We start from the raw sequence: 24,747 nt of genomic DNA, 5'->3' as shown, positions 1-24,747 counted from the left end.
ACGGTATGTCGAAAAATAGTCATAGTGTAGTATTTTGAAAAAATAAAAAGGTCATGGTATAGCATGGCGAAAAAATAAAAAATTCATAGTATGTTGAAAAAATAAAAAGGTCATAGTATAGTATGTCGAAAAATAGTCATAGTATAGTATGCTGAATTTTTTTTTTAGAAAGTCATAGTATAGTATGTCGAAAAAAATTAAAAGTCATACTATAGCATGTCGAAAAAATAATTAAAAAGGCATATAGTATGTTGAAAAAATAAGTCATAATTAAGCATGTCGAAAAAAAGTCATAGTATAGTATGTCGAAAAAAGTCATACTATTATATGTCGAAAAAATAAGTCATAGTATATTGTGTCGAAAAATAAAAAGTCATATAGTATGTTGAAAAAATTAAAGTTATAGTATAGTATATCAAAAAAATAACAAAAGTCATTGTATAATATGTCGAAAAATAAGTCATATTATAGCATGTCGAAAAAAAAATTAAAAAGGCATAATATAGTATGTTGAAAAAAGAATTAAAAAGTCATAGAATAGTATGTCAAAAAAAAAGTCATGTATGGCGAAAAAAAATTAAAGTCATAGTATCGAAGAAAATGCATATTGCAAATTTCCCTACTGCGGTACTAATAAAGGAATATCTTATCTTATGCTGATATAGCATGTCAAAAAATTAAAAAAAATCATATTATATTTCAAAAAAGTTATGGTAAAGTATGTTGAAAAATAGTCATGTCATAGTATAGTATGCCATGTCTTTTCTTCATGTTTTTGTTTTACAGCCAGTACCAAAACACACAACTTCAACCATTCATCTGTGCATACTGTCTGTCAGTTTATTTTTATTTTTTATAAATCAGGAAGATATGATTTGTTATGTAACAGCCTGTACAACGCAACACAAATAAAGAAAAACAATACAAATTAAAATTGTACAAAGCAGCACTGGGCCGTAAATAACCCATATAACAATAGTTTTCACATTTTTTGATCAGAAGTTTTTGTCCTTCTGCCAAACCCCGTAGATCTTCCACCAGTCAGATCACAGCTGCTCGTAGAAGGTGATTGATCTTCTTCAATTATAATTTTTGAGTTTGACTCAGCAAAAAATGTTGGGGGGGTTTTCCTGTTCTGTAGCAGGATTATCAAATTGGCAACAGGACTGAGAACGGTGAAAAAGAAACGCTTTGGAAAGCTGTTCACATACAATCAATCATTAGATGGATGTTTCGGATTAAATAAAAACCCTTTGTATAAACATTTGACAAATGTAAATAAATGATCGTAGTTGAAATAAAAGAACCGCAGAGCCCTAATGAATAACATTCACATGTAAACACCAGTGTAGGTCGTAGGATGCAGATGACTGGACGTCCCTGCTGATCTAGAAACTACATGTTGTTGGCTCTGGAGGTTCTGCCATGTAAACAGAGTCAGACATGACTGATGGACAGATCAGAGTGGAGGTGTGAGTGGATCTAGAGTAAACGATGAAGGGGGGAAGCGAGACAGTCGGAGTGATGTGGAAAACCACTCAAACCTTTTGGCTTCAGTCCATTTAACTACTCTGTTATTTAAAAAAAAAAGTGACATAGGATATCCGCTTTCTTGCCAAGAGTAGAGGAGAAGACGGATTCCACTCGCACGTGAGAGTGCCATCAATCGTCTCATCTTATTCTGCAGGAAAGTGAATAAGCACATTTCCCAAAAATGTCAAACTTTCACTTTTTCCCTTTTCCTGTATCAAAACCTACCAAGTCTAGAAGTAAATATATATATATATTTTTAAACATCTCATAATGGATCCTCTCATTTGTAACACTAAAGCAAAGGCTGGAACATCATATGCCATTCATTAACTTAATACAAAAACTTTTAGCTTCCAAAAAGTCCGTTTTTTCTGTCAAACCTTCCAGTTTTGTCCAGTTTTTTAAAGCCTGTGAATGTTTTTTTTCCATTTCACAAAGACGAAGTCAGACATGATACCGGGCCACAACAGAAAAACGCAAACAGGACTGATAAAGTAGCCGAAATGCTATAATGTGGAGACACGAAGAGAACAGCAACATACAAGGTTGTACATGTGTAAACTTTTGTTCTTCCCTCCAGTTTTCTAAAATCTTCCCGCCCCTAAAAGAAGTCACAATCACAAGACACTCTTCGTTTCATTTTTCAGATTCAAGTGTCTTTTATGTTTTTTTGTATTTTTGTGAAAACATTGTCACTTTTTATTTTTTTTGACCCACGTTTCAGTCTTTTATAGGTGACAGTCCGTTAACGTGCAGGTTGGCAGGGGACAGCTCCTCCCAAATCAAAAAAAAACACTGACCAGTGCAGAGGTGATGATAAGTGTTAAAATAAGTGCCAAAATGTTAAGAAAAAAAATCGCTGTTTGTGAAGAAAACAATGAGAACAAAAATGTGGCAACAAAAAAAACAAAAACCCTAACTGTAGCGAATGAACAAACGTGTCGTGTCGAGTCGATGAGAAGTTAAGTTTAAAAATCGCCCCACGAGTGTCCAAAACATAAAGTGCAGGCAGTGTCTGTTCTTCTTTGAAACCGCCGTAGCCCCTGGCCATTAAAAAAGTCCAAGAGCAAACAACCAAAAAAAACAACAAAATAAACAAAAATCAATAATGCTGAATTATCAACAATCCACAGCTGGAACAGCTGGATTCCAGAGGAGTCTCTCGCTCAAGGCAGGGGTTGGATTTGGTTGTCAGTTTATTAAAAGTACCGAGGAGCGCCACGCGGACCCTCCCCACTTCCACCCGAATGCCTCCCCTCCGTCCTTCCGTTCACTCGACCCGGATGAGCAGTCCGTAGAGGAGCGTGCCGCCCTGCTCTTTCGTGATCCACTCGATCTCCGAGTTGCTGAATCGAGGGTCCAGGGGCTCGCTGTGGCCGAGCGTCTGCGGTCCCACCTTGTAGGAGCCTGGACGCACACACACCTGGAATCCCACCTGAGCCTGGTGGCTGCGGTGAGAGCGGGGGTCCCGGAATCTGCATGAGGAGAAGTAGAGCTATCAGTAAGTGCTCCCTCACAGACAGGTGCGTACCAAATGTATTAGTGATTTTGTGAACCTGGTGGACTTACTGCACTTTGGGGGCAAAGATCTCCATGCCGGAGTAGCGCATAGTTGGGGAGAGCCGCACTCTGGGAACCTCCCTGCCGGGGGCGCAGTTCTCCTCCGGCTCACTGTAGCCATTAGGCCCCTCCGCCTTCACCGGGGACACTGAGAAGATAGACGACGTCCCTGCAACAACAAAATCACATTTATAGTTAAGACCAGTAGCCCATAGACCGCAGACTAATGACGGCCCTCAGAAACCTTCTGTGCAGTCCCTGAACGTGACATGAGATGCATACGTTATATTTATAATCACCCGCGGCCCACTCTCAATAGCTTACGTTTAATACACCTCTTGGCTACTGCGTCAAACTGCACCCGCCCTAATAAGTGTCTGTCAGGTTAAGAATGACAACTTGTAGAAAGCTACTGGTCGCCTGGCAACTAGTGGCATCTCTTGAGTGTCATGGGAGCTTAAGTTAGCAATTTCAGTGGATAACTCTGTCATTTAATGTGGAAATAAGATGGAATAGATATTTTCTTTTATGTTTGTACTGTCTTTGTAAAAAAGGGAACCAGTGATTTTCCTACCAGGCAACAGCTGGCTGTGGTCCAGCGTGCGCCGCAGGGCTCCTACGCTGGTGCCGTGGTATGCGATGTGCCACTTCTTCAGTGCATTAGAAACCTCACAGTGGGGCTTGATCCTGCACAAAGAGGACACATGATGCAACAATGAGAACGCTATGCAGATGTTAATTACAAATTAATAGATACACAAGCCTGTAAGTCAGCAAGTAGCTGAGCTTTACCAAATGGAAAATGTAGGCCTATTAAAAAATAAATAAAAAAAACAACAGGGATTTGGACAAAAAAAAATTATCAAAAATTCTAAATGTCAACTTTTTTACTTTTGTTATCAACATTAGTGGTTATTTGCATGAAAACACACAATTCAGATTTATAGGAAATAAATAATTTTATTTTTATTTAAACATTTGCTTTGATTAAAACAAAACATCTTGATATTCATAGTTATAATTCTCTGTTCATTACATCCTATGGACCATGGTGAAATTAAAAGGGGTACACAGTCATTTTCTATCTGACTAAGAGATGGTCCTCTCACCTGAGGCCGAAGCGGCACCATCCGAAGGGCAGGGCGTAGTCCCGCGGCGGTTCTCCTCTCTTGTAATAAGCCTCGTCACCCCGAAGCTTGTGACAGGACTCACAGTAGCACAGGTTGTACTTTGCGTCTTCGTTAAAATAGCCATCTTATGGGCGGTGGTAAAAAGAAGACAAAGATTGTGAGTGTTTGATTGACATGATTTTTAGATCTGAAACAAAGATCATGGCAGAAAGGGGTTGGAGTAAAACTCACCTGGTAACGTGAGCAGGTCCTTGAAGCGCGAGCACAGTGCCTGGTACTCGCAGGTCTTGTTGGGGTTGACCTCTGGAGGAGGTGTCCAGCACACACTCTCTTTGATTCCTGCATGTAAAACAAAATAGATCAAGACTTAAAAGATAAATAAACAAAACCGAAATAATAAGATGAACTAGAATTACCGCCTCGCAGTTGTGTGCCTCCGCAAATCAAGTTGCAATTTACATCCATGTCTGTCCAAAATGTCACTTTATCATTTTATCCTATTAGACATTTGTGTGAAATTGTCATAAATAGCATATTAATTTCTTGAATTATGGACAAAAACGCGTGTTGGGATGTCACAGTGACGGCTGACCACCAAACTCTAATCTGCTCACTTTCTATCCACGTGGATGTTTGTGTTGGATGTAATGAAATTCCCTCCAGGTGTATCTGTGCTATATGCTACGTATGAGCTACATACTATAGCTTTTTGTTCAACATTATTTTTCGTATGACTTTTTTCGACATGCTATACTATGACTTTTAAAATGTTTTCAACATACTGTACTATGGCTTTTTTAAATTTTTTCGACGTACTATACTACGACTTTTTAAATATTTTTTTAACATACTGTACTATGACTTTTTCAGACACACTGTACTATGAATTTTTATTTTGACATACTATGACTTTTTAAGTTTTTTCGACATAGTATACAGTACTATAGAATTTTTTTTTTTTCTTTTTTACATACTATACTATTAGTTTTTTCGACATACTATGCTATTACTTTTTATTTCTTCAACATACTATACTATGACTTTATTAAAGTTTTTATCGACATACTATACTATGAATTTTTTCGACATACTACACTGACTTTTTTTTCGGACATATTATACCGACTCTTTTTTGACTAACTACACTAAACTACACTCCACGCCGGCGTGGAGGGATAACAAGTAGTAACCAGAGGCTTCTTACCGTCAACCATGTCCGCCTTCTCCATGTCGCCCTGACAACGGGTCTCACCACTCTCTCCACCCACAGCTGGCACGTTGTTTGTTACTATAGTAACCTGCCATGATGACACAATATTCATTTGCATATCACCTTGAGATTTTGTTCATCGTGAGGTACTGCTGAAGTAATTAACTGATTAGTCAATTAGCACAAAATTATCATTTTCTAGATAATTCATTAATCGTTTAAGTCATTCAGCAAACAACAAACATCAAACATCAAACAGAAAGGGCTGATTCAGTGTGCGTGTGCTGACCTGTTCACATTGGCCATAGAGGTCGATAAAGGGGTAGCAGGGTGAAGGAATGTCCTGCACCGCCACACCCTGGTCCATGCCGTTAACGTAGAGGTGGAGACAACTGTTGGCGTCCACCAGCAGACCCAACACTGTCCCCTCCGGACAAGTGTCCAGATTAGGACCATAGTTCTCACATATCTGAGGAGGAAGAAGAAATGAGTGATTAGAAGAAAGAAAAAAAGAAAGGAGTGTTTGGAGGGGTTTGGTGAAAGAAGTAAAAACGGAAGACAGGAGAGACATCAGATCAGTTTGTCATGTAAGACAACTCCAACATGACAGACTGATTTTATGTGTGTGTGTGTGTGTGTTTACCTTGAGGGAGTTATGGAAGACAGAGTCTCTCTGCAGCAGCCATGCGGAGCGTTTCAGACAACACGCTGTGGAGGGGAAGTTGAGCCGGTCGGGGGAGTGACCTATCACCCCTAACGACAGCGACGACGTCCACGACGGGTTCAGACGGTCGATTTGAAACTGGTGACGAAAGAGAGGCTGTTGACAAACTGGAACATTCACAGCCTAAAATAGCTTGTCATCGTATTCGGAATATAGTCTACTAGTATGGTATGGTATAAGCTGAAGCGTAGCCGCGTGAATCACATATAGACACCACACCACACAGTTATGTCACCTGGAACAGCTGCTGGCGGGCCAGCGGCTGGGCGGTGACCAGCAGGCCCTGGTTGTAGCTGGATACTCTGGCTGCTGTCAGGTTCTGATTGGACAACTGGATGTTTTTGCCGTGGTTCTCCAGGAACGCCATGATGGTGGGCACCAGCGCACACACCTCAGTAGTCTCCGCCTAAAGGCAACAAGAGGGTGACATGAATAGTCTGAGTTTCTCTTGGTGAATTCAATGATGCAGTGAATAACACTTTTGTTTAACAGACAGAGCGGTGCTCCTACCTCTCTGACGGGGGTGCTTTCCTCCTCTCCTTCACTGCAGCTGTCTGAGGAGAGCGAGGGCGCCTTCACGCTTTCCAAGTCCTCCATCAACGAAGAGCTCACGATGGACACCGCCGTTATCCGCCCGTACAGGTCCAAAACTGCATACACATTCTGCGAGGAGACAGGGAGAGGTGTTGAATGGCAGCGTGGGGCCCAGTAGCTGTGTGCTGTAGATGTGTGTGTGTGTGTGTGTGTGTGTGTGTGTGTGTGTACCTTGGCTACTGCAGTCGCTGCAGGTCCCATGTCTTCTCCATCAATAAAGATGTGCATGGTGTCGTCACTGCACCTCTTCACACCCACGCGGTTTCCAACCTAAAACAATGATATTCAGGTGAGTACTACTGTACTAAGTACTGAGTATGGTGAGTAATGTGGATATAAACTGCTGGCGACTGACAACTTTTAAAACTTTGTTTTCTGTCTTACAGACTCCCATCAAGAGTGTGGCACTAACAAACTGTTCAAATACATCAAATTAAATTAATAACCAGTTACTCATTTAATTGTGTATAATCGACTTCATCTGGTAACCACAGAATATAATATATCTCCTTTAGGTCATCGACTGTAACAGAAAATAATCAAGATTCAAATCATTTAACTTGAAGATTGATGGATTAAAGTAAATCACAAAATAATCCACGCCCTTTGTTACTTTAAGGTCAACATATAATAATCTTTTTGTGTTGCTAAACAACCATATTTCTCCCGGTTACATGTTAAATGTCGGCAGGAGCGGCAGGAGCGGCAGGAGCGGCAGAAGCTCAGTCCGTAGGGATATCCCGGATGGACTAGGTACGGAGTGTGGACTGGTAGCTGGAGAGGTGCTAGTTCACCTCCTTGAGCAAGGCACCGAACCCCTAACTGCTCGGGGCGCTGTGCTGTGCCGACCCATCATTCTGACATCTCTCCGCAAATCAAGAGCAAAAATAAAATACATTACATATATTAATACGTTGTTTGGCTTCAACTGTGAGTAATCCTACAGTGACTTCTTCTTATTTGCATAGCAGTTTTTAAAAAGCACATTTTATCATGTGCTTTGGCAATAGTTTTAAAAAGGTCTTATTGATAACATTTTTATGCAGATGAATATTTTTTTTTAAATAATCTTTAAAATATATATTTATTTTTTTTAAATAATACTTCCTCAGAGCTTTTAGAAAGGTGCCGAATAAAAGTATGGCTTTTCCTGGAAAAAATGATGATTGTGAATTAATCATTTTAAAAATGTTGGCGGGTCCAAAATGAATGTTTTGTTCATCTCTGTGGAAGATATCGGACGCTTGGTTATTCTACTTTATCGTCATACAAACGTCAACAACATAAAGTAGATAGATTGTATTTAGGATCAAATATACCCTTGTGTAGACTAGAAAACGGTAGATATTATATATATATATAATATAGGAGCTATAATAACCCCATAATGTATTATATCTTTAACTGCAATACTGATTTAACAGTGCAATAATGTAGTTCAGTAATTCAGCTGTGCAATAATCTGGTTTACTCTGTCATTGACACTGCATTCATTTATACAGTACATTTAAAATAATATCCTTATTCACATTCATCACTGATGATGTGACCAAGCCGCACCATCTACATGCAAATGGTGTTTCTTCAAACTTTATTCTTGCATCCTTATAAATGCATGCATTTATATTATTTGCATAGATCCTATTTTTCAGCATTATTATTTGCACTGTTATATATGTATATTTCTTATTTATATTTTATTATGACGTCTCTATTTTTTATATATTTCTATTCTAGAACGGGAGCAAAACGTAGCTCAATTTCCCCCCACGGGGACCAATAAAGTAATTCTGATCCTGATATGTATTTCCTTGCCGGAGAGAGGAGAGAGGAGGGAGGGTGGAGGGGCTGGATTGGAATTGGGCCTTAGAGTGGAAAAAACAGATAAACAGCTGAGATTGACGGTGAGTGCCTGGTAACGACTTGTTGTTAAGCAGATGCAATGGAACGGGGGAGGGAGAATGCGACATCTAGTGGCTGAATGTTATCAATAGCACCATTAAATGATAACAAAATCAAAAAGATGGAAGGATCAAAGAGAAGAAATGGTGATGATGGTTAAAGAATAACAGACAAAAGAGGATAGATTTTGGGTTTTAAGATGTGATACTGATAAGTCACTTCTCTTTCAGACTGTGACGATCTCAAAGCTCTGATAACATCTTTAGTCTGAAGTCGGGGATTTTAAGCAGCCAGAGGGGCTCTGTCAATGAATCTGCGACAAGAAGAAGAGATCCTTGAGGGTTTAAAGGTCTTTGATATGACCTCTAATCTAACCGTGCTCACAGAGCAAGGAGCTGCAGCTTACCGTCAGCCGGTCCAGTGAACAGCCGTAGTTCTGGCGCTGCAGCACACCGTTGCGACGAACCTCAGAGCCGCAGAGCAGCCAGGTGACCTTGGTGCGGAGCTGCGGGAGGGAGGGGGAAAGACCTGACAGCGGGCACGACGGCAGCTCCGGAGGTGCCAGTGTGGTCAGACCGATATGCAGCGAACCGCACCACTGCTCATCCACTTCATCAATCCTCACCTGCAGAGGACGGAGATAAGAGGAATCAGGATAGAGGGGAAAAAACAAAAACAAGTACCAGTTAGGAGGGGAAAACAAAACAACGTCAAATCTATTGAAGAAAATTGTATTTCTAGTACATGCAGACGCAAGTATTCAGGAGGTTAATGTGCACATTTACCTCAAACAGCTCGTCTGCTTTGAGTTCCTTCGCGCTGAACACGATGCCGTGAGCGTAACCTCCAACTCTGACGCCCTGGCAGCCGTCGCCGAGCAGCACCACGTTCTTACCGTGTTTACTGTGGAGCCGATGGGCAACACCTGCCACTACACACACACAGGCAAAAAAAGGTATTTCACGAAGTGTTTTTACAGACTTTTCATACAATTCAAAAGCTTCTAGACTAAAACTGATGAGCCTATATTTTACATGCTTTCAAGGCTTCGCAGACCTGAGTTGAGACGCTGGTGTGTACCTGGTGAGTGGATGGGGAAGCTCTTCTCGGTGATGTTGCTGGTACAGAGGCTGTTGTCAAGCGGGCCTGAGGAGCTGGTGATGGAAACCTGAACGCACTGACCATACAGGTCGATCACAGCGTACACCTCTGAGAGACAAACAGAGAAATGGATATTGGGTCATCAAATGAAACAGGCTGCAGCAGAGTCCTCGTTTCACATTTCTGACTCCCACCGACTAATCTTTACCTGGCGGCAGACCGGTGCAGGCGACACCTTGATCCACGCCGTTGATGTAATAATGCAGGTTGCCGCTGGCTGAGCGCATCATGCCGATTCGCGAGCCCGTGGTCAGGGAGTCCAGGTCGCAACCGTAGTTGTTGCGCATCGTGTTGCCATCCTGCATGATGGCGGTTCCGCTGCGAAAAAAGCAGGAAGACAGAAAAAAAGGTTTTGAATTAACACACTAATAAATTTTTTTTTGGAATGAACAGAAATAAAAACACAACCTGATCTAAAAAAAATGTTTAATGAAAAACTCTACCTGAGCATCCAAGTGTCATAGTCGATATCGGTCATAGTGTTGGGAAACTCAAGCTCATCGGGCCTGATGGCTGTCACTCCTGGACACAGAGGAGGGAGGAGAAAATCTGTGGTGATTACACATGAAATACATTTACACATCAGGTCTGAAATACAGTTGGACAAGTAAATGTTAGGAAACATACAGTACATTTAATTGGAATTTTTTGCAATTTTAACTTCACATATCAAAAAAAGAGGGATAGGGAGCAGAGTGGAAACAGTAGAAACACTTCACCTGCTTCTATTGAACCCGACCAGCGGTCCACCATCTTCTGGATAATGATTTCAAACAGCTCTCCGTCTCGAAGGCACCTGCAAGGAGGTCAAAAGTTAAAATCCTGAGGCAGCTCCATCACAAGGAATTCTCTAAATACTGTTTAATCTTAAACATCTGAGAGATGTTTCACAACTATTATGAATTTCAGTGTTTCAGTGTAGTTCATAACTTTGTCTACACCAGGTCAAAGTTCCTTTCTTACATGTTGGGTTATTCCCCTGTCAACACCGTGTCAAACTAAGCACTACCTGTTTTGTATCTGTGAGCACCACCACCTACGCCAGGTGTGACCCGACGAGCCAAACGACATTTCTCAATAGCATTTTTGTGACTGATAGATGGATGTGATTCGCCGAAAGTTATTCGACATTTGTTTCCTCACCTGTTGGAAATGACAATAGCGTCGTTGAACTCGCTGCGGCAGTTCTGTCGCAGGGCGGTGCGCCCCCCGTTGGTGATGACGGCGTTAGTGCCGTGCAGGTGGTGGAAACGCAGGTCGTTGGTTGTGTTGACCCCTCCTACCGAGCAGGGGCTGCAGGGGGACATGGCGGTGGGGCCGTCTGAGCTGTCCTCTGGGAGAGGCAGGAGGTCCACTAACAAAAGGGGAAATAGATTTAGAAGTCCACATCATCTAAATATATTTATATATAGTATATTCAAATATGGAGGCCTGTTTGTGTTCCTCCCTCTCTCACCCATGTCGTCCATGATGGTGGCCTGAGCAGCCTGGCCATAGAGGTCCACCACGGCGTAGACACTGGGAGGGACGTTCCAGGCTGCGGGACCCTGAGCCACACCGTTTACAAAGAAGTGGAGGCTGCTGTCTTCTTTCCGCACTACACCTACTGTGTCCCCGGCCTGCAAGAGGGGGAAGAGTGGGAAAAGGGTTAATAAAAATGCTGAAAGTTAAAAGTCAGAAGCGTTGTGGGAGGAGGAAGGAGCAAAGAGGGTGATGGGTATAAACCACAGACTGTATCTAAAGATGGACGACATGACAGCTCCCCAAAAGTGAAGCCAAAACATCTGGATTGCCCCCTGGTGGCTGGCTGCAGTATAGGTCATGTTAGCTCCCGTATCCGGGATATTTTGGCTTCATTTTTTGTACAGTGGGAGGAAGTGGAGACGCGTCGTCCATCTATAAATACAGTCTATGGTATAAACGCAGAGAGTCAGCTGAGTAATAAAAAAACAAATATCCCTCACCTTGAGCCGGTCCAGGTTGTGTCCGTACTCATCCAGTATTGTTGTTCCGTTGTGCATTACGCCGTTCCCCGTCATCATCCACGTCCCTGCAAACCAGAAACACCGTGAGATCCACACATACAGAGAGATTTTAGCAGCAATACAACTTTTTCTATTTGTATTTTTACCTGAGCGCAGGTTGGTCATGGTGGAGGGCAGCTGCAGGTATGCAGGGTTGTGCGTTGTGACACCGATTTCGATGGAACCCGCCCACTTGTCCACCATCTTATCGATGCGAACCTGGAACACCTCGTTGGAGCGGAGCGGCCGGCTGCTCAGGACCACGCCGTGATTGAAGTCATCAGTTGCACTGTGAAAGCGGTGTTATGAGTAACAGCAGAATGAGATCATACAACACTAAAGCTGAAGACTTTTTTTCATTTTGAAGTATTCCCAAACTTTTTGAAACCTTCTGAGCACTATCAAGATCATCTTACACTTTCACCACATAGAAATGCTATACTCAGACAAGTAAAGTGGACTTTTATATATTAATATTCAGCCTCTTAAACCTCTCTGGTAGGGTCATGACGTACCCAATTTAACAAATTGATGACAGAAGATGCCATAAACCCAATAAAAACCCCCACTGTTAAAATGTTCAGGGTATTCCATCAATTGTCAAGCAAACTAAAACAAGTCAAAATCAAGCCTGTAAAGAATAGGAAAGCCTGCAATGAATTCAAGGGCAACGTGGGAGGTTGACTCACTGTGGCCGCAGCGCAGTCCTGCCGTCACTGATGATGGCGGCCTTCTGGCCACAGTTGGCGTGAAAGAGCAGTCGGTCGGGACCCTCCGAGTCTGGAGTGAGAGAGAGAGCTGGCCTGGGCCGGCCCACGTCGGGCGACAAAGCCCTCATGATGGCGTTGTTGCGTCTGAGGCGGTCGCTGTGGTTGTGGTTGTGGACTATGGTGACTTTGACGGCCATGCCGTAGAGGTCGACCACGCCGTAGACCACGCCGGGGGTCTGGGCCGCCGCAACGCCTGGGGAAAGACACCGAGTGGTTAGGAGACAGCCGACAGTCTCAGTTGCAGTATTTCTTATGTCCAACTTGTGTTTGTACGTATTGATTAGAAGTATAAAGTTCATCTTCAGTCACTTCTTAATGCTGACTCTGCTAACAGACTATTCCGTCACTAATCTAGCTATTTTGCAATACGTAGTTTATTATGTAAAGCTTCATGGGATCATGGGATAACAAAAATCTATACAGACAAATCTATATTTTGATGTTTCGTTTGGCCCCTCTGTCCCTTTTGAGCTGCGTGTTTCTCAATCACTCATTTATAACCATCACCATCATATCACTGTGACCACCCACTTCCAGCCCAGCCCGAAGCGTCTCACCTTGGTCGATGCCATTGATGTAGAAGTGGAGCGCTCCACTGGCTTTGCGCATCAACCCTATGTGATCTCCCTCCTGAAACGAGAGTAGTTGATGGAGATTGTAAAAACAGAAAACACTTGCACGGTAGGTGGCAGAATGAAATGCGCGTCTGCAATCGTCACAAACCTGAAGTTCATCGAGGCTGAATTCACAGTATTCCCTGCGGGTTCCTTTCCCGTTGGTCAGTATCCCGCAGCCACTCATCATGATTGTACCTAATAATAATATAATCAGCCAGGATAATATCCGTAAATCCACAATGAACAATTTGTTTAATGCAGTTTCTATGTGCCTTTCTGTGTGTGTGTGTGTGTGTGTGTTACCTGAGCGCAGATTGGTCATAGTTGCAGGATAGTCCAGGTTGTTGGGATTGTGTGTGGTCACACCGATCTCTATTGAGCCTGACCACTTGTCCACCAGCTTATCAATGCGGATCTGAAAATATAACAGAAATACATTTTAGTTTTTCAGGTACTGACAATTTTTTTTTCATTATTCACCAGTTAAAATAAAGATATATTCTGCCTCAAGCCCAGAGTCATAAATAGCACCAAACCCCCAGGAATGAAGTGAACACATCGGAAAATACACCGTTCACTGTACTTGAAGCACTGTACTTGAATTACAGTAACATTTTCTTTCCTTGTCTATGCCTGCTTGGCCATCATCAGTCTTCTGCGCAAGTTTTTTAAATAGTAAGGTTTTAGAAGGTGCATGCGTTTGGGAAGTAGTGATCATACACCTAGATAAATGAGACTTGGATTATACTGCACGAAACGGACGTTTTACCGCTGTTGAACGTGTCCCCCATTGACTTCAATTCATCAAGACTTTTCTCCATTTCCTGAGTCTTTGATCACCGTGGAGGCGGGCGAGAAAAGCAAAGTTTTCTCCAAAAATAACACAAGGTGAGTACTTGATACAAAAATGACAATTTTGTGGGTGAAATATTCCTTAATGTCATTTACAATGCAGAAATGCCAAATGTTTGCTGGTTCCACCTTCTCAAATCAGAGAATTGACTTTGTTTTCTATGTCTTCAAGAAGTTGAATATCTTTGGGGGTTTGAAAAGTTTGAAGATTTCACCTTCATCACCAATTAATAAAAACTGACGGATTAATTGATATAGAATTATTATTTGCAGTTCTACTTCTGAGTGATCTCAAATATACTGTAAAAGTTAATGGTCAGATATACTGTGATTTGTATTGTTTCAGTATCACCTAGCTCGACTAAAGTAGGGATGCACCAATCCCGATATCGGGCCGATACTGACTCAAATAGCTGGACTGGGTATTAAATTAAATTCTATGTTTATATACTATATACATTATATACTGGAATTTTTTTAATTCCTGTGTACGTTTTGACCAATTTGTTGCTGCATTAAAAAAGTTTACACCTGAATTGTAATTCCTGTTAATTTTGGAGATTTTTTTACCAAGTTGCTGGTGTACGATTTATTATTTTAAAAATAAATAACAATTTGCAATTAATATCTCTGAATTTATTTGTCACATTTTGTTTTACAAAGTTAAGAAAACAATGTTAAAGTCAAGCCTGATGTTGCCTTACACATAGAAGAATGATCCCAGTCACTTCCACACAGTGAGGCATACAGCTCATTGAGTAAACACTGGTGTCGGATCGGTACTCGGTATCGGGCCGATACCCAAAGCAGGTATCGCTATCAGGATTGAAAAAGTCGGATCGGTGCATCCCTACACTAAAGTGACTATGTTCTACAATGACACTAGAGTGATCACTCTTCAGCTGTCACTATGTTATTCATGTATGGAGTTAACATGGCAGCACTGAGTCGTGTGATTGTAAACACCTCAAACATCTCGTTGTGTCGGAGCGGCCGGTTGGTCATCACCACGCCGTTATTGAACTCGTCCAGCGGTCTCCTCCGCTCCGCCGTCTTGTTGTTGTTGCTCAGTTTGATCAGTGTGCCGCATTTCTCGTGGAATAGCAGCGCGTCGTTGGTGGTCATCGCACCCGTCACCGCCGTCAGCCCGACCCCTCCGTTACCGGCAGGACTGTTGTTAGTATTTCCACCTTCTCCGGCGCTACCTCCTCCTCCTCCTCCTCCTCCTCCACTTCCCCCTGTTCCACTGTCGCTGTTGACAGCACCTCCTCCACTGCTGCTCCCTCTGTCATTTCTGGAAGAGGAGTCGGATCCAGAATTTCCTCCTCCTCCTCCTCCAGTTCCTCCTCCTCCAACGCCTCCAGTTCCTCCTCCACCTCCACCGTCTTCCCCTCCGCCGTCATCCTCAGAGCGGTAAAAAGATACTATTGCGTTGTTGAACACGTCGAACAGCTGGTGCTCCGTTAGAACTGAAGAGAGAGAGAAGAAGAAGACAAGGTTGTCGATACTGGTCATGTAGCTCAACGTCCATCAACAGATCTGAGGAGGATTGTCTTACCCGTGTCCGGCTCCAGGTTGTTGGGGAACTTGTCTGGTCTGGTGTGACTGCAGCTAAGCTCAGGCACTGACGGGGGAGAAGAGTGAGAGGGTGAAAACTAGAAAAGGAATAAAGGTTGTAAAGAAGAACCGTATAGATAAAAAGGCCCCCCTACCTTCATCTCCGTTCATCATTCCATTCATTGCTGCCACATTCATCAGTGCTGTGATGCCCGCATCCTCCCGACCGCCACACACCACCACCTCTTCCTCTTCCTCCTCCTCCTCCTCCTCATCGTCCACCTCCTCGTCCCGCTCTATTGTCTCTTTCTCCGTAGAGGGCGACGGCGGCTCGCAGCTCACCACCGTCACTTGAGTGCACTTGCCGTACAGGTCCACCACTGCCCAGAGCTTGGGCGGCAAGCCGCTCGCCGCCGCGCCGCAGTCCTGCCCGTTCACCCAGAGGTGGAGCTCCCCGCGCGAGCTGCGCTGAATGCCCACTCGGTCGCCCTCGGCGAGCTGGTCGAGGTCGCGCCCGTACTCCTCCAGGACAGAGCGGCCGTCGCGTAGCACCGAGCAGCCCGACACGATCCAGGAGCCGCCCTTGAGGCCTGTGGCGCTGCTGGGGAAGTCCAGCGCGGCGGGGTCCAGTGCCGTCACGCCAATCTCAATGGAACCGCTCCACGAGTTCACCTGAGGGGGAACAGGGAGAATATCAGTCCGTAATATGTCACATATAATGACATGTCATGACCATCACAAGTTACCAAGTCCTGCATTTGAGCGTTGAATTTGTACTCGTATAAAAATCATTTTATTAAGATATGAAACTAAGAGACAGTGGCAACTACGATAAGTTGTAAGAATACAGTTGTCAGCAGCTGTTACTCTGATCACAAAAAGACTCCGGGTGGGAACATCTAAGCTGTGCTGTTTAAAGAGTGAAGCGCTGTGCTAAAAAAACTGCAGGTAGATATCTATGGAAATCAAAGTGTGCCTTGTTGTATGATCCATCATGTTATTTTTAGTCGTTCTGTCAGTGAAGAACGCAGCTCAGGGAGCGCTCCTTTGAAAATAAAAGCAGGACAGTGTGAACACACAGTGACACAACAGAAACAAGCAAATGTAGTGGCAATGATTGCACGTCTAGCAGTATGCAAAAATCACCATTATTAACTCTCATCTCCCAGTACACCAGCACCAAACTTCCTAAATTAGATGTTCAATACATATAGATGCAGATAGTTGAGAGCACAAGCCGTACTATATTTAGACCAGGAGACCAGACTTAGGAACATAATAGAGTAAGCAATGCTTGGTGTCATTTTGCCGGTGTTGTACATTTTTCGTTTATTCAGTTGACCATTAAATCAAAAGACTTTAATCAGCTGGGCAATATGATGATACATATCCTCAAAACGTTCTAAAAATGCCTATGTTATATATTTTTTTCTATCGCAATATAGGCTCAGCCTATATTTATTTATTTTTTCTCCATAATTTCACTTAAAACTGTTCTGTTCATTTTGCACTCAAGTTCTCAAGTACTTAATTCAAACACAAAAATAGGCTTTACCATGTGGTTATTTCATATAGACTATCTATTTATTGAATTACCAGAAAAACATGCTATATTGATATACGATTATCAAGAAATGACCTATAACGTGATGGAAGATTTTGGCTATATCGCCCAGCCCTAACTGTAATCAGTGTGTGCCAGTGTTTCTGTATAAACACCTTAAGCTTTGACATGTTGGCCATTTGCCTGACAAAGACATGAAGAGTCAAAATGTTTCCTTTTTTGGTCCATTAAAGTTTTGGAAGCTCTCAATTTTTCCTATCCTATATTTTTTTAATTTAATACCTAATAAATCCAGGGAGATCTTTATGTTACTCAACTAAAGGTGGATCACAATTCCTCAGCTACTCGAGTTGCCAGGTGGCGATCATAGCGAACGCTCCCATCTCCTTTATCGTGTTTTCTTCTGACTGAAACAACGACAAGAGGTTCACCTGCCAGCACTCGCATGTAAACACCATGTGGTCCAGCTGTGATGATTAAACCCGAGCACACAAAGCAAACAATATCTCAATAAGCAAGCTTCACCTCCACGGTCTTGCCTTCCAGAGGATTCAAGACATGAAAACACTAAAACAAATGTTTCACTCCCAAAAAACTCCTTTCGTCTTTGCACGACATTGGAATCATATCGCATAACACGGAGCCTGAGATATCCATTTCTTCCCCGAATCACAAAACTCTCCACATCAGCTCACAATGATGCGATACGTTATTGATCTCCAGGGGCTATTTCTCATGCGTTTTGCCTCCATGATGTGGAATGACAGAGTGCAGCGTCAGCAATAGAGCCGGAGATTCACGGTCTCGCTCGGAGACATTTCAGCCCCGGCAGATGCTTGCCGACACGGGGGCTTGAACCCGCGTCATCCCGCTGAGGAGTGATCTCCTGGCTCGCTGCAGCTCACCTGCAGAACGACGTCCAACAGAAAGCCATGCGGTTTTGTTCCTCAAGAACAGATTGAGAAGTATACGGAAACTTTCAGATCAATCTTCAGCCTCTCTCTTTTTCCCTTTTTTTCTCTCCCCCTGGTAGCTCCACAGGACTCCAGTTGAATTTGGCAGAAATCCACCCCCGATTGAGTGACCTTGAGCATAACATTGAAGCCCTACCAGCTCCTGGGATGTTTTTCTGCAGCTCACCTCCGTGCAGTGGCTAAAACAAAAGAAGACTTCCTCCGAGACAATGTCCTTTTTAAAATATCGTCTTTCATATTGCCTCCTCTCCTCCTCCGTCTGCTCCCATGGTGTCCCTCCTCAGCTCTGTGGCAGGTGCTATGTAAGGCAGTGTGCTACGAAAGCCCGGGTATCTGGGTTAACAGATTTAGTAGTAACTCAGTCTGACCGGGTCGCTGTGTGGAGGAGACAGACATCTCCTTCCCTCGCTCATTCACTTATGTAACAGCAGCTGTGGGTGTCTGCCTCTCAGTCTCTCTCTCCCTCTCTCTCACTCTCTCTCTGTTCAAAAGACCAATAACTACAGGAGACATGCAGAGTATGACCACTGGACAGCTTTTGAAAAGAATGACAAATTTAATTGAATCAAAAGCACAGCCTGAGAAACATTGCAAGGACTATACAGAGTAGTAGGTAAAAGCTTCTCATCTAACACCATCATCAGAATCAGAATCAGAATGGTGTTTATTGCCAGGTGTAAGAGGTATACACTAGGAATTTTCTTTGGCATTTTTGGTGCGAGACAAACAGTACAATATAATAACAAAAGAATGGATAAAAACAAAAGAATAGATAAAAGAATAGATAAAAACGTTAGAATAAAATAATAAAAATGTACAATTTACAAATTACAAATAAGCTATAAACATGATATAAAGATAGTGCAAAGAGACGGGGACACAATGTAACAGCTGAACTCTGCATGGGGGAGAGGTGAACAAAATGCTCACATTAAGAAGTGAAATTTGGGAATAAATTTACATTTTAACAGCCAGGTTTTACTACCATATTAAATATTGCCTTCATTTTGACAAATAAATTGGATGTATTTTTTAATATGAACATTTCTTTTAAGTCTTATTACAAATATATATATATAAAAAAAGCCTAGAAAGTTAGGCTTCAAAAACACGTCATTTACTGATGCTTTCATTCTTTTGCTAATTTGCTCTTTGTATTTGTAGCATATTCCTAACATACTGTATAAAAGATCCTAATAATGCCATTTTAACAGTGGGCATATCATCGCCAACAAAACTAATAACAGAATAATATGATAGAGGTTGTATTTTCAGGCTAATATTGGCTTTCATTATTAATCAATTCATCGATTAATAGTTTGGAATATAGTCAAAAATCCACACAAATACAAGGCAACATACTGTGTAGCTGCAATCGATCAATCCATTAGTTGTCAACTATTAAAGTAATCTTCCATCAACTATTTTGATAATGGATTAATCAGTTTGAGTCATTTTTTAAGACAAAAAAGAAAAATTCTCTGATTCCAGCTTCTGAAATGTGAATGTTTTCTGGTTTCTTTACTCCTCTATAACAGTATGATGTGGATGAGGATGTCATCTTGGGCTTTGGGAAACACTGATTGACATTTTTCATAGTTTTCTGACATTTTATAGGACCAAACAACTAATTGATTAATTAAGAAAATAATTGACAGATTTATCAATAATGAAAATAATCGTTAGTTGCAGCCCTACTGTTTAGCAAATAGCTTGTTTTGTCTTAACACCTGTCCAAAACGCAAAAATATGCAGTTTACTGTAAGATAAAGAAAAACAGCACAACCTCTGAACTGGAAATCTGGAACTAGAGTGTTGAAAAATCACGATTAATCCACTATCAAAGTAGCTACTACAGTATATAAGACCTCTCCAATTTAAAATAAACACCAATACGCACAATATGTGATATTCCAGATCTCTTTGTAGCCCACAGCTTTAAATACAAACCCTAAACCACCGACAGTGTCCTACTCTGGGCGAACTGTTCGTCCAATAAATCATTTCATTTTGCTCGCTCTCTTGCTCTCATTTTCCAAACAGCCACTGTAGCTCAGCAGACAGGATGGGCAGTCATGCCAATCTGGGTGCTCTGTGATGGGAAAAGTATTGATTTTCCAGACAGGCAATGCATGTCATGTCAGAGTATGAGGCTGTTTATGAGAGCTCCCCCATCAGGCTGAGAGCGCCATAAGGGATGGAGAATCATTTACATACAGTAAGTGCTATAAAAACCACATGTCTAGCTTCACTGGCTCACTTCACTGTCTTATCATGGTAGATTTTCTGAACGACCTAACTATGCGTCTTGGCCGCACACACACACGTCATTCAGAGGGTGTGTGTGTGTGTGTGTGTGTGTGGCCGAGTTGGCACTGGCACAAGCTCCAGAGCTGCCCATGTTGTTGACAAACCCAGTAGGGTTGCATACTGCAGAGGCAGAAGCCATTACAACAGACAAGCTCTTCTACGCTGATAACAGCCATAATGTAAACACTGTGCACAGGCATCGAGATGATATGGAGAGGCCTGAGTCACAAGAGCACGAGCCTTAGATAAGCACTTCTGTTCAATGATATGAAAGCTACACATTCAAGGAAATGGACGAAGCATGTATGGAAGTTTTTCACCTAAAAACGTCATACTGAACGGCAGAGTTGGTCGTGTGAAATATTTGATTTTATATATTTTAGGGGAATACTTTAAGAGGTATTATGAGAACCTTAGGAACAGCAAGATATTTTAAGTTGTTACCGATTGCCAAAAATGCAATCAATAAAAACTGGTATTAAAATGAACCTCTAAAACAATAGATGTACGTAGTAAAGGGTATATTTGTGGTGGCAAATCTGTCATTTGCCCTAAAGAATAAGAGAGAGCACTTAGGGGAAGTTGCAATAGCACAAGGCTCTTCACAGTATTTAAGCATTTTAGGATTTTATTGGTCTGACTGATTGTATAACTGTAGGTGGTTGTCTCCTATGTACACTATGTTCTTTATACGTGTGTGCTTTTGTCTTTTGTCTGTTTTTAATGAGCGCTGCACCGAAACAAATTCCAATCAACTGTGGGTTGACATGGCAATAAAAGTATTGATTGATTGACAATATGGACATTAAGATAGTAAGAAAAGTGTTGTTCTCTTTCCTTGATTTAGGGTTTCTTTGTGTAAAATATCATAAAATTGTTGGATAATAAGTGAGAATTAAATGGAAAGCAAGTGTCCCTGCAATGAGAGAGAGGAAGAGTGCATGTTTACAGATGCCAGACCAGTGATTAATGAGTTCTACCTTTCAGTGGTTAGACTCCTCATCATCATGCATTAGTCTACACCAGCAGAGCTGCTTGGTCACTGCTGGTAAAGGGTCTGAATATGCTTTGTGTTTGGACCAAGATGTGTGTGTGTGAATAGTAACATGAATATTATTAATGACACTGGTAACTGATGGTAATTGAACGCCTATTTTTGGTTCACACATAGCATTTGAGTCAGTATAATACTTGAGTCACTACAAACTGCCCCATCACATCAAGATCTGCTCCCTCGACGGAGTCTTTCAAAGCACAGCAGCTCAAGACCCACCTCTTTTCTTTGGCTTTTGAATGTACTTGAATTGTGATTACTAATTGGCCTTTTATAATAATGCTCATTATAACAGTCTTTTACTCATTTGATTTTTACTCATGGGTCTCTGTCTGTGGATGTGTGTGATTTTGTTGTCTGCTCTGTTGACCTGTTTTTTTTGTCAGCTCATGTTGTTTTAAATGTGCTATATAAATATATTTGACTTGACTATGTTGAAACTGGGAAATCTGATTACTTTTGATGAATTTAAAACATTAATGAAAGACCTAGAAGCAGAGTCAATCAGGGAGCTGTCTGTATTTCTGAATATTTTCACTTTAACACTTGATTTCAATGTGTTTTTATTTATTTTGCATTTGTTTTATGTTGTGGCAGTCTGAAACTTTAATGTATGTTTAAAATGCTGCTGTCTTGGGCCAGGTCTCTCTTGCAAAAGAGATTCTTAATTGCAATGAGTACTACCTGGTTAAATAAAGGTTAAAGAAAAAAACAAAAACAAAAATGAAATACAACTATAATAAACCAACCTGGTGTGAGCACTGCAGTATTATTAGCAAACTACTAATAAGGTAATTTAACTACCTGGTTAAATAAAAAATAAATAAATAAATAAATAACACTATAATAAACCAACCTGGTATGAGCACTGCAGTATTATTAACCACCAGGAGAGACTGGCAGAGAGGCTGACAGAGAGGCTGACAGAGAGGCTGACAAGCACTGTCACCTTCTGAACAAGCAGAGCTACGTTAACAAGCTTAGTTGAGCTCCTTGTAGCATAATTAACAACAGAAAGTCCTTGACAACATGAGACAGAGATCCATTATTACCTTACAGAACAGCCTGAGCTGCTGCTATCATGGCTACTTAGCAACAGCTAACTGACGGTACCAAGGCAACTAGAGCAGGTTATCATTAGCCAGGTGGCTATTTTAACAAATACACACATAATACATGGGTTTGTTAAGTCCTAGTAGGAGCAGAAGCATCTATGGGTTTTATTTTAGGCTTATATCTGTCTTAAATCTGTGTTTTTTGTTGGTTTTTTTGGCTTTAGTCTAAATATCATTAAATGTGATGTCTGTTGAAATTTTTTTATTTTTATTGGGTGAACATTTTATTCATAAATTAATTAAAATAAAAAATGAAGTGTATGGATGAACTGAATTACCCTACTTGCAAAATCTTCCCAGAAAAATAGGTAAAAGATTGTTTTCTTATTTCTTTTTGTTTTGTTTAACGTGAATGTGTAGTTATTAATAATAATAATTATAATTATTATTATTATAATAGTAATAATTATCATTATTATAGTAATAACAAATAAATTATGCCTTAAACGTTTCTGCTTGAATTTTGTACAATAAAGAGGTGCCAACATTATCTTCAAACTATCATAACTTTAAATAAACATACAAATAATATCCAGATACATTTTTAATCCACAGGAATATCTTAAAACATGAATATTTGTTTTCTTTCTCTTCCTTCTCTGCTTAACAAAAGATGACTTGTTCTGGCATGTAATATATTTAAACACCTTTTAAACATTTAATAAAGAGAAAAAAGAGCCTTAGACTTTCTGGCAGGGTGACATTTGTGCATATTCTTTAAAATTACATACTATTTTTCTTGGATGATCAACAATATTTGTGATTGTTTGAATACAATTAAACACTAAATTAAACTTTAATATTTAAGCTGTATAGAAATTGAAGCCTTTATATCCATCTTAAATGTTTTATTTTTGGCTTTAGTCTAAATATCACTAAATGTGATGTCTGTTCATTTCTGTTAAAACATAAAGTGACTCAATATAACATTAATTTTAAACTGGACACATACTTATACATTATGGGATTTTTCTGAATATAATTCAAATAGTAAATTCACCTTTAATATTTAAGCTATATAGAAATTGAAGCCTTTATATTTGACATTGACCATATATTGACATTTGTGCACATTCCTTAAATTACAGACTATTTTTCTTGGATGATAAACAATATTTGTGATTTTGCATGAATCTAGTGTTATGTTAAATCTAAGTGGATGTAATTCGCCCCTGAACAATACTAATACCCCGTGGTGGCTGTCAAGCAGAGTGAACCGCCCTGTGTGGTAGAAGCAGCAGAGCACTCGGCCCGTCCAACAGGCGCTGCTCGCCGCATCCCGCTGCTCTCATCCCCGCTGAGGAGAACCAGCAGCAGCAGCAGCAGCGGAGAGAAGGGCCTGTTGTTGTTTACCTTCTTATCAATGCGGACGGTGAAGACATCCCGGTCCCTCAGCGGCTCCTTGCTCAGCACCAGGCCGTGGTTGAACTCCTGGACGGGCTGGTTGCGCCGGGCGGTTCGGTTGGAGTTGGACAGGCCGATCAGCTTTCCGCTCCGCGGATGCAGCTCCGCCGCCATCTTCAGTGGGCGGCCAGTATGTTCACGACAGTGAACGGGGGCTTTGCGACAGTTGCTGACGCTACACGGCAGCCGGTAGATTACTGCAAGAATCGATACAACTGAGCTGCACACCGCACCCATTTCTGTTAGCACATAGAGTGACTCAATATTATATCATATATATATAATATAATATAATATAATATAATATAATATAATATAATATAATATAATATCATATAATATCATATATATATAATATAATATAATATAATATAATATAATATTATATAATATAATATAATATAATATAATATAATATAATATCATATAATATAATATAATATAATATAATATAATACAATATAATATAATATAATACAATATAATATTATATTATATAATATAATATCATATAATATAATATAATATCATATATAATATAATATAATATAATATAATATAATATAATATTATATTATATAATATAATATAATATAATATAATATAATATCATATCATATATATAATATAATATAATATAATATAATATAATATAATATAATACAATATAATATAATATTATATAATATTAT

General features: G+C 40.7%; 1 protein-coding gene across 2 annotated transcripts; it reads right to left on the bottom strand.

The window, feature by feature from the left end:
• Positions 1 to 818: 818 nt before the first annotated feature.
• neurl4 (neuralized E3 ubiquitin protein ligase 4) lies at positions 819 to 24,217 on the bottom strand. Of its 2 annotated transcripts, none has more exons than XM_074623056.1 (29): positions 24,005 to 24,217; positions 15,790 to 16,306; positions 15,636 to 15,701; positions 15,044 to 15,546; positions 13,529 to 13,640; positions 13,332 to 13,420; positions 13,166 to 13,238; positions 12,528 to 12,801; positions 11,946 to 12,127; positions 11,779 to 11,864; positions 11,271 to 11,433; positions 10,958 to 11,168; positions 10,534 to 10,610; positions 10,258 to 10,363; positions 9,963 to 10,132; positions 9,734 to 9,862; positions 9,439 to 9,584; positions 9,060 to 9,278; positions 6,923 to 7,021; positions 6,668 to 6,820; positions 6,393 to 6,563; positions 6,077 to 6,235; positions 5,723 to 5,902; positions 5,428 to 5,521; positions 4,455 to 4,562; positions 4,203 to 4,347; positions 3,668 to 3,780; positions 3,103 to 3,262; positions 819 to 3,008 (listed from the first exon to the last, which is right to left on the bottom strand). In XM_074623056.1, exons 1-29 carry the CDS (start codon positions 24,167 to 24,169, stop codon positions 2,804 to 2,806), a joined length of 4,875 nt encoding a protein of 1,624 aa, XP_074479157.1. In that variant the 5' UTR covers positions 24,170 to 24,217; the 3' UTR covers positions 819 to 2,803. The 2 variants fall into 2 exon arrangements, with proteins under 2 accessions (XP_074479157.1, XP_074479158.1); XM_074623057.1 differs by having other exon boundaries at positions 10,258 to 10,336.
• Positions 24,218 to 24,747: the final 530 nt, after the last annotated feature.

The sequence above is a fragment of the Sebastes fasciatus genome, chromosome 22 (genome assembly GCF_043250625.1).
Source record: "Sebastes fasciatus isolate fSebFas1 chromosome 22, fSebFas1.pri, whole genome shotgun sequence".
Lineage (NCBI taxonomy): Eukaryota > Metazoa > Chordata > Actinopteri > Perciformes > Sebastidae > Sebastes > Sebastes fasciatus.
This window is presented reverse-complemented; position numbering and strand designations above follow the sequence as displayed.

Bases quoted from the DNA above. Each gene is read 5' to 3' on its own strand.
- neurl4 (XM_074623056.1), bottom strand. From the start codon at position 24,169: ATGGCGGCGGAGCTGCATCCGCGGAGCGGAAAGCTGATCGGCCTGTCC. The intron at 9,585-9,733 runs GTACACACCAGC...GTGTGTGTGTAG, and splicing joins CTTCCCCATCCACTCACCAG to TGGCAGGTGTTGCCCATCGG. The intron at 3,781-4,202 runs GTGAGAGGACCA...CTCTTTGTGCAG, and splicing joins TGGTGCCGCTTCGGCCTCAG to GATCAAGCCCCACTGTGAGG.